This window comes from Zea mays, chromosome 9 (genome assembly GCF_902167145.1).
Source record: "Zea mays cultivar B73 chromosome 9, Zm-B73-REFERENCE-NAM-5.0, whole genome shotgun sequence".
Classification (NCBI taxonomy): Eukaryota; Viridiplantae; Streptophyta; class Magnoliopsida; order Poales; family Poaceae; genus Zea; species Zea mays.
In genome coordinates this window covers 77254900-77265469 of record NC_050104.1, presented here as the reverse complement: position 1 = coordinate 77265469, position 10570 = coordinate 77254900, and the positions used below count along the sequence as shown (strand labels likewise).

Sequence of the window (10570 nt, the reverse complement as noted above, 5' to 3'; positions counted from 1 at the left end):
TGGCGTGCTTTCTCTCCCCCATCGTTTCGCCAACAAAGAAGTCATCCTTGACTTGACGATTGACCATTCCATCCCTACCGAGCCGCCTCTTCGAAGTATTTACCTCTGCCTTTCTTTTTTCTCCAAATATAAAAGAAAAAATAAAGAACCTCGTCTGTGATTTAATCGGCCCTAAGGGAGTTTACTCGACCCATTCTCCAGTCTCCCGCACTGCTCAAGTGTGCGACTCCGTATGAGGACCTCCTTCCCTTTTGCTCTGCCCACTCTCCGTTCACACGGTTATCAAAGCGGAGGAAGGGTGGGCAGCAGGTACCACGAGCCCTCTGTCCCACACATCTATCAAGAAGCAAGTGTAGTTCACCGGTTCCACCGAATGCTCCTATCTCTCGGCAAAGATCGTGTGAGTGTGCAGTTATGCTTCGGATGCTTCGCCATGGAATAGATCGACTCTGTTCCCCTTCTTTTCCGGTGCACTCGCTTTATATCTCCGACACACAAGGAAGGACGTGGTGGGAAGAAAGCAGCCCTAGCCTCTGTCCGGTCGATCATTCCGCTGGCATCTTGCATTCACGCCTCCGTTTGACTGCCGCTCGGGAATGTAGTTGTAGATACGTGAGTCTTAGTGGGTCGTTGGCTCCACCTCTTATCTCCTTCTACGACATGCTGTAGTCGTCGCCATATTCAATATGTCACTTAGTCATATCTGCCTCGCAGCGGGTCAGCACCCCCGAAAGAAAGGGAGGACTTCATTCAGTGACTCCGCGATCGCCCTCTGAACGATCAAAATAAGGTAAAGCTTGAAGATAAGTTTTGTACTCGATTAATTTCTCAGTCCCTCTAGTCGGGTGGGCGCCGGCCGGATCCCCCTGAAAACCGTACGTGCGGGTCTCCCCGCATGCGGCTCACGCCATTTGAGGTGGCCCAGCATTCATTCGCAAATCCTGTAGTGAAATTGAGACCGCTCGACCAGCAAGAGGATGCGCCTAGCGCTAGTTGCTCAATCCCTTGCTTGTTCGGAAGCTAATTCGCGTGTAGGCAGCGCTGTCTGTCTACCGTTGACTGTATCTATTCATTGATACATTGGCCCGCTCCCCCCCTCTTTTTCCAAGAATGAATGAGCTGCTCGGACCTTCCATTTCCGTCAAATGACCCGGCTTCCCCTGGCTCTTCCACCGTCCGGGCTCCCTTTCCTCCCTATGCTCCCCCGGCGCAGGCCCACCACGCTTCGCGCCTGCGGCGTTTTCGCCAGACGGTCTTTGCCAGTAGTGCCATCCTCCCCGCAGGCTGTCTGTATGGGTGGGTTGTCCCTTGCTGCTACGTTCTGTTAGGCGCTATGAATTACAGGAAATTAAGTGGTTGACTTGGACAGCAGGCGGGTTACACGTTCCACTGTGCCGAGATGTGAGGTGCAGGTGGTGATGATCACCCCGGGGTATGCGCTAGCGCCCTTGACGGGCACTCCAGGACCCGCCTACGCTCGCCCAGGTCGGTCCTCCGACCAGATGTGTGGATAACGAGGCCACCTTCACAACCTTCTCCCTTCTATCTTTATCCAAAGTCAGGTAGAGCGGTTCGCTTGAGTTGCTCAACCGTCCCTTTGCCCGGTGCTCATGACGCGCTACTCCACCGTGCTAGCGGCATAGGAGCCTACTCAGCGTCAGCGGCTTCGTGCCGCACTGGAGTGATCCAATATGTGGTTCCGCACGTTCCACCACTTCTCCGTTCATTTCCAATACTGATCGTGAAACACCATGAGCAGCAGGATGTTGAGGTCCGGAATTCGAAGTGAAATTCTTGATTTGCCCGTTCCTAGTCGTCATGGGAAAGAAATAAGAAAGAAATAAGAAAGAGATTATTCCCCTAGAGCTTGTCCCACCTGTACTAAAAATGCATCTCCGCGCGTCTACCTGGCGCTTTTATTAGCCGCCTTGCATGCAAGCGAAGCGCTATTGGCGGCAATTAATAGCTCACTGAGCGATGATTGATGCAGTCAGTCAGTGCCCTCGATTATTCCTGATAGAAGGATCATGGCGCCCCGGAAGCATTCCATCCAGCAGCAGCATCTCCTTCACAACCACGCGAGGACAAAACTGATGTTAGCTACATTCGAGCGTTCACCGCACAGAGGCGATCTCGAACACTACCTATGATAATAAATCCAAAGGAAAGGTCGATAAAATGATTCAATCTGACTTTATCGGTATTCTGGATTGAGTAAAAAAGGGATATATGAAGTTCAAGGCCTTGCCAAAACCGTCATGGCCCTATTATGTATAGGCCGTACTAAGCCAATAGCGAATAACAAACTCTTTCCTGCTCCCTCGACCTTAATTTAATTCACTCCCATCCTGCCAAGCCTCAGCTGCCAGCGCATTGTATCTAAGCACACTGTGGCAAATTGATACAAGTAGCTAAAGATCTCGCATCCGAGGCCGAACGGTTAGGCAACACTAGGGCGCCTGGGTAAAAATTCCGTTTACCAAACAAGATGTCGAGAGGCGAACTCTGTAATTCCCCTCCTGCAAAAGTGATAGCGGCTGTAGCATCCGTGTGGAAGAGGGTAAGCTTTCGGCAACACCTTTTTCAGATTGGAAAGGATGAATACTTGTGTTGGGTCCTGCAGACCAGGATAGCCTCAGATCAAAACCGAAATGTGCCAGGGGTTGATCATAGAAGCCAGGGCAATAAGTATTCTGGAATTTGAGCGCTTATGTAGCTAATAACTCTGCCACCTGAATACTTGATTCATTAAGGTCGTCACCCTATACCCATCATATGAGGAGCTTTGGACCAAATGGTGCCTAGCCTTTCGAAAGGAAGCCTGTCTGTCTGTACACACCTTATGACTCGAGTGTACCAAAAGAGATCGGATCCCGATTCAATACTTCCTAGATTTACGGGTTGTTCTTCGCTGAGAGCTTCTTCACTCAATTACCAAGATTCAATCGACTTTCTTTTCCGCTCGCTGCCCGATGCGTTCTTTATTAAAGCCCAGCTATACGTGGAAGGATAGGTGGAAGGCACATGCTTCTCTTTACGACGTAAAGGAAAGACCTCTTTTATAATTCTATACTAGTTCCTATGGCGTAAAGGAAAAGAGTTTCATTTCGGCTATTACATCTATGGGTCAACGAGTTTCTGGAGTCTCTTAAAGAGGGGATCGAAGCAAGGTCCAATCCCATTATTCTAAATTATTCTAATACGAGTATCTCACAGATGAAGAAGTGAGCAAGCCTTTCTCCAATGGATTCTAACAGCGCAGACTAGGCATCTTTATCAGATTTCCATTTCTATATTAGTTTAGTTTAGTAAAGCCCCTTTTTTAAATCCTTTCACGCTTTCCCTTTGCCGAAGGCCGGCCTCTTTAGTTCCTACGTTTTCGGAAAAGAAGGTGAGACGCTAGCTAGCAACGGGAAAAAACGAGTAGTTAAAGATGTGAATGTAAGACTACTCGAAAGTACTTCCATTTTTATTATATTATATAGTTTCTAATAGAGAGTACAGTTGTATCTATGTGCGAAACGACGAAAGAAAGATGGAAGGCCCAAAGAGCTCTACAGTAGTGCCCCGGAATGGGGTCGTAGAGCCGGTAACCCACTCTGTTTAGTATTTTGATTTCGTTCAAGGTGTTGCTCTGTCAAATAGAGATTGTGTGGGTGTTCAGTCTACCACTCATGTTCACGTTCTACAAATCTAAGGGAGTGCTCCTAGACTGGACGACTTCCCGTAAATAACCTAGTTCATGTTCCTTTGAAAGAAATAAAATGAAAGCTTTTGAAGCGAAGATGTCAACGCGGTGCTAGGTTTGCGCCGGCCACGATTATTTATAAGTATATTGGAAAGAAGAGTGACTAGGCTACGGTCTAACTTTTTCTTCCTAGCGGAGTTCAATACGAAAATAAAGGCGCTCCGCGTTGGGAATGGCGTACGTAGTACGGGTGGTATTTCCGGTATAACTGATCAGGGTTGTTCTGAAAGCAAGTCAATTGGTGCTTTGGAAAGTGAGTGCCAGAGGCTAGTCACTGCTTGGTTTACAGAAGGGAAGGAAGAAAGAGATACCGAAGCAGATTCAGTATAGAAAAGAAGAAATTGATACCATTCATTCCAGCTTATTTGATACCCACTTAAAGTTTCTATCAAACCATGTCTTTTTCTTCGAACGTCAATCTCGTAGGAATTTAGATTGGAAGTGTGGTATTGAAGGGCGAAGCCTTTACTCTTTTACTTGTTTCTTTGAATATAATATAACATAGTATTGACTACGCACTTCGAAAGATAATGGTGTATTCCGAGGATCAGTCCGTTTTTTATTGAATTCGCAAATTGATAGATCTGGATGATTAAAAGAATGATTCTTCCCTGGGTATTTCCCCGCTACCATTATGGAAATTGGAGCTTTTCAATTCCATTTTGGAGATGCTCGTAACGATTTTTTTCTTTTGGGTGGGCAAGAAAAGGATTTGACTCTTGAAGATATCAACTCATACGCCTGCTCCATACATTAAAAAACATTTTGGGTACTTTCTATTAGAATGGATAAATAGAAATGGGTACATTCCTCTTTCTCTTTCCTGGCCAAACTACCAAAAAAAAAGAAGAGAGAGAGCTGTAAGAGCGGTAAAAGCAAGCTCGGTGGCCCGGTTCACTACAGGTTGATGTATCCTTTTGAAAGAAAAGTCAATCTCTCTAAAAAATAAGCACTTCAACAAGTCAGGGCCCTTTTTTATACAACTCCTATGCGTAATTGATAGCTTTTTGGTATTCTCCATATATACTACTAGGTACGAAATAACAGGAAAGATAGAAATAGTGACTTTGGCTTCAAATAGAGAGCAGCTTAAAGGGAAGGAGGACAGCTCTGAAAAAATAACTGAACACTGGCTAGGAACTGGGCTGCACTAAGCCCGGCACTTTTTGGGCTTCTTCATGAATCTCGTTTTCAGGTAAGGTCAGACTTATTGAATATATATCTGAAAGAAAGCAAAGGAATGAATCGTTTTTCCAATTACCTTCTCTCGAAAACCATAGATCTTCTGGTTACCATTGACTATCCGGCACTTTCGTCTGTAGAGCGAAGCAAGAAATTGCATGGAAGGGCTTGCCCTGCTAATATCAGCCTTGTTTGGAACAATAGATGCAATCCATTTCAGTGTATGTCACTGAGTTCACCATTGCAGTTGAGACGTCAGGCAATTGAGCGTTCCCTAGAGTTTGGTTCAAAGGCTAAGGACTCCCCGCCGCCTTCATAAGGGCACTAAGGCGGAGCACGGAAAAGAAAATGGGGCACCCATGTTTTACCAGTCCCGGATCTCAGGGCCGTTTTGCACATGAACGAAATCGAATTTCATTGCGGGAAATTTGGATTTCATGAGGGAGGAAAAGGCAAGGCGGAGGGTGGAGAGTCGTACAATGCATTGGTGGGATGAAGGTGCTAGCTTGGCTGAGATAGGAAGTTTCGATGTGTATGTAGATTTGGTTCTAGTGCCCCCACCCTTTTCGAGATCTGTCAGGATTTAAAAGATGTTATAGTGTAAACTATAGAGAAATGGAATGAATGAAATGTATCTAAGAAGAAAGGAAGCCATGCTCCATCCTGTTTATAAAAAGAACATCACCTCCCTTCCCTTTTTGGTTAGATACCGCTCCGTTAGGTACTAATGCTTCTACCTATCACCCTCCGGGTGAGTTTGAGAGCTGTGTTTTTTCCAACGTTAATAGCATTCCGCGAGAAAAGAGAAAAGTCATCTACTGATGTTGTCAGCGGAGTCCCTCGTCCATCCATGTATGAATAGCGGTATCCCCCATTTTGGACAGTGATGAGGTAGTCGACGCAATTTGCATGTGTATTTGCGTTCGGCTTTGCTACTTTCCTTCTAGACTATAAAAGAATGTCCGCGGAAGGGAATAGTCTACGTGGCCCGGGCCCGGGGTAGTCTTTCAATTCCTTTATCGGGTGGGAGAGTTTAGAACCTGTTAAGCCAATAGCTGCAGCTTTAGTCACACTAGCTACATCAGTGGATCATGGATTTAGCATACCACCTCAGAATAGTCTACGTGGCCCCTACTTTTATTTTACTACTTTTTTTTCCAGTAATGCAGACAGCCCTTTTTAAAGCGCTAGGCCGGGCAGTTGGTACGAAAACAGAACCATTAGTGGAGTAAGATCCCGATCAAAGCAGAGCGGTCTAATCGAAATAATCATATCTAAGAGCAGGCAGGCACACGACTGGATATCAAAGGTGGGGCTCCCCTCCTCTACTCTACTCTACTCTACTAAATGAAATGAAATAGTATTTGTATTTGGGTCGTCTTTGTGTTCGATTCGAATAGAAGCGCCATTGTCATCCGCTGCAGTTCTTCATAGTCCGTCCTAGTAAGCTGGTAGGTTGGTGGATGTGAACATAAACTCCTCATATTTCCTACTGTTGCTTCCTGTATAAAGGAAGAGTTGTCAGACAATGATACTCTTTCCAAATCTGCAATCTTCGTCGTTGTAATGCCTCAGTCATCAATAGTAGATAGTTGCTCAACTATGCAATAAGGATTTTCCTCTCCTCACAGATTGGAGGACTTTCACTTGACTCACTAGTGGGTTTTGCCTCGGGAAACAAGAATATGGATTTGAGCAAGTCTGTTTTCCCATGGGCCTACTACCTGCTATTTTCAAAGCGTAGAGGACCCGCCTTTCTGATCAAAGTATGCTTCCCTTATGGGCGAAACCACTGAATCGGACGGATCCTTTTTTCTTGGATTGACCAGGCCAGCTTCTCCACCCAATTCTTTTCTTACGAGACGAGATAGGCACAGTGTCAGGGTCATGTGATGTGAATGGTTTGTTTGATCTGTTTCTTGTCCCTATGGGTTCGATTGGCAATCAGGATATCGGTCGCTTGGCACTAGTCGAATAGGCGATTCAGTCGTGATAGTGCCATCCCTTGCCCCTTGGAGTGAGTTGAAAGCACTCTTCCAGCTCTTGATTCGCGGAATTCATTACGAAGCAAGATTTCATTTCATTTCCATTTACGTCATTAGCAAAACAAGCAAGATTCACCTCAGGATACGACGAATTCTGGAACACTTCCTTGATTGATATATGCATTTTCTAGAGCAGGCACCATTGACTGCTTCTTCAACGTCTATACTATACGAGACGAGACGAGTTATTGTACGAGTCAAGCTTGCTCCAGACCAAGCTCACTTTACACGGGCTTAGAACTCAACCTGACCCAACAAGAAAACGGATAGACGCAGCGCAACGGCTTGATAGCCTGACTCAGCAAGAGGCGAGGATGCACGTGACTAACTAAAACAGCTTTCGCGCTATCAACTTCTTTGATCGAACCTGGCCTGGCGATTGAAGCATTCGAGATATAGAAGAAACTGCCCAAGTCAACCGGATATTCCAAAGCAAGGGTTATGAATCAAAAGAGAAGTGCCAGCTGGATCTCTGGTTCAAAGTTCAGGGCATGGAATTGATTCGTATGCTCGTTCTCTCGCTGAGCAGAACCATCTCTGTCTGAGAAGACCCAGTCTCCCAGTGTTTCTAGAAAAGGAAATCCCATTCGTCAACCTAAATGGAAGGGCAGGTAAGGGAAGGCCAGCAGGAAATTCAGTAAGTAAGGTATCTCAGTGCCAGTGCTCTCCGGTTTCAAGTTGATGCGGGCAGTCGTGGGGACAGGCAAAGCTGGGATGCCTTACTAGCAGGAATGAAAAGGTATGTATGAACCAACAAAGGTCAAGTAGACGAACACATATCCACTCCACTAGAGAAAGCGTCGAACCAGGGAAGAATGAATGGTTAGAACCAGTCAAGGGTGCCGTACTCATGCCTACGGGGAAAGAGACTGATCCGTATCTGATACGCCTTCACTTCTTTCGAGCTTCTTATTCGATTTCTTAAATGACTTCTTCGGGCCTTACCCTAGACTACCTTCACTTAACTTAATGCAGAAGCCAGAGTTCGAGGAAAGCGGTAGTTGGTTATTTCGGGATGAATTTCTATTTCTAAAATGTGGATGAACATAAATGGACGGAAACGAGAAAAATGCATAATTCATATAAGTTCATTCGAAAGAATGAGGATTCATGATGTCTCTTCCCAACCATTCTTCCTGAGGAAGGCACCTCCGATCGAGTCCTTAGCGCCATGGATATTCTTCGCAGTGCCTTTGGATGCTTCTCAGAAACCGCCTCTTTCCACTGGCTATATGAAATTCCAAATGAGACTTCCCTGCGTCGCCAAAGGAATGGGAAACTTCTTGGTTCGAAACCTTTGATCCTATGCCGCCTGTCTGAAAATAAATATAAGCAAGGCACCTATGACTACGAATCCGAAGGCCAAGCATGCGGATTTGACATGGTTTCCCACTTTTCTCAGAGTCACTGGGCAATAGAAAAGTATACAAGCACATTTCCAATCTACATAAAGATACCAACCAGGTATCTACTTCAAAGACAGGGCGTCGGCGATCCTCTACTATTAAGAGACAGATAACAATGGTGCCGACAGAGATGGACAGAACTGCAGAGAATACCTCTCCGGAGAAGTCCTTACATGTCTCAAACTAAATAAATCCAACCAATAGTGAAACTGAAACAAAAAACACGTCTCTTACACACGAGAGACACTGTTGAGTCTCTCTATACTATTTTCAGTATAGAGTCGGGGTACACTCAACAAAGAAAAATCCCGAACAAGAACAAAGAATGGAAGATATTATGAGCACGATTCGCATATTGTTGCCCTTGCGTAAGCAGATTACCGGATATTTTGACAAACCGAGCCTTTCTCTTAATCGAGATTCTACTAATGAGTTCTTAAGCACCTTTCTAAAAACTTACATCGAGGATATTCATGATTTCCATTTCATCGATGAAGATCCTATAGATCGGGGAGAATCCTCTTTATCATTAGACAATAAGAATACAACTTATTACGAGGCTGATGCAAGTGATGAAGAAATGGATATAACAGATGGGATAGAGGGAATCATAGGGGGTACTAATCGAGGCCACAACGGTGGTGGCGACGGTGAAGCTCTATTCATTCAAATAAGCAGGTTACTTATGAAATATATAAAGTATTATATACTCAACATAACACATACCTATGATGCCATGCCTTGGTGGGTAAGCGGGATACCATGGTGGATGGCTGAGAGTATCCTCACACTCTTATCGTTAGTATGTATACATTCTATACTTCAATTTAATCCTCTTATCTATAAGGGCAATCGATGTGATATTATTTATAAGGTGCCGGATATTACATTAATAGGAATAACCAACCATATAACAAAGGAACCAATTAAACAGCTACAATGGCTCTATTCTCTGACACCTGATAACTATCCTACTAAATGGATCTATAGACTAAGAAATCTCTTTAGTTATGATGAGAATATTCCATATAGGATAGGATTTCTAAGAATAAAGTGTTCTTTAGGCTTACGGAGTATAAAAGGCTTAGTATTAAGTGATTCTGTATTATATCAATATGCCCATTTGGGAGCTGGCCTCAAATCTCTCATTCCGCAATCTAGAGTAGCCATTTTCATGCAAGTTGCAACTCGTCATTTTGATGAAAGGCATCGTAAGTATCTCTACGGTTTCTTTAATATACTTGTGTATTCTGGCGTAGGATTAGTTGTTTGGTACTATATCACACCACACCTTATACCTGATTTAGGATTCTTCCGCGGGGTAAACCTAGATTCTTTTAAGGACCCAGCTTCGGTTGTTGATGGGTACAAGAGGGTTTCGTACATATTTACAAAAGACGTCGTTAAGACTGTGTTAAGAACTTGTCGAAATGATACTTTTTTTCACAATTTACTAAATGAGGAATCAATCCAATTTTTTGATAACGAAATTATCAGCATAACCGATTTGAATTCAAACAGACACCTTAATCTAGATCACTTCGAGGAGGTTGAAGCTAACAAGCTAGATCTAGTAGCGTGTATTGCAGTAGGTATTATGAGTGCTACCTTTATAGCTACCAATCTTCTTCCTCCTGGTACTACTACGATAGTCCAATGAATAAGGAGAAGGTCGTTATTTGTCAGTATTGAGCCTGATAGCATAATTCAGTACCCGTGATGATGGGCTCTAGCAAGGAGGAAGGGAAGCATCCTCTTCAATAGCTTGAAATCAACTACAGAGTGTTGAGTATCAAATTACGTATTCTATTTATTCAGAAATCGCACAGGGGAAGCTCCTGAATTCATTAGTTGAGTATGTGATCTCATAGTAAGAAGTGATCACAAACGGTGATGGATGCCGAGAGTATGTTGATGGGGTGAATCTGTAGAACAATACTACAGTAGAGATTGGGTAGCCCCCTCAACTATAAAATAAGCAAATCCTGAAAGGCGAGTAAAAGCACCTACAGTTGTATCTGTCTAAGCTATTATAAGCTTAGAGAAGGGGGGGAAACCCCCATCGGGTAGATGCAACTATACAAAATACCCAACACACACAAAAACAAGGGACACACTATTATATCATGAAAAACACTGTCGAGTCATTAGAACAGTTGAATACCACACTTTCTAATACAGTCAACGAT

General features: G+C 44.2%; 1 protein-coding gene across 1 annotated transcript; it reads left to right on the top strand.

Moving 5' to 3' along the window:
- Positions 1-3937: 3937 nt before the first annotated feature.
- Positions 3938-10050, top strand: LOC118473330 (uncharacterized). Its single transcript, XM_035962563.1, has one exon. The coding sequence runs from the start codon at positions 8707-8709 to the stop codon at positions 10039-10041; it is 1335 nt and encodes a 444-aa protein (XP_035818456.1). The 5' UTR covers positions 3938-8706; the 3' UTR covers positions 10042-10050.
- The last annotated feature ends 520 nt before the right edge of the window (positions 10051-10570 follow it).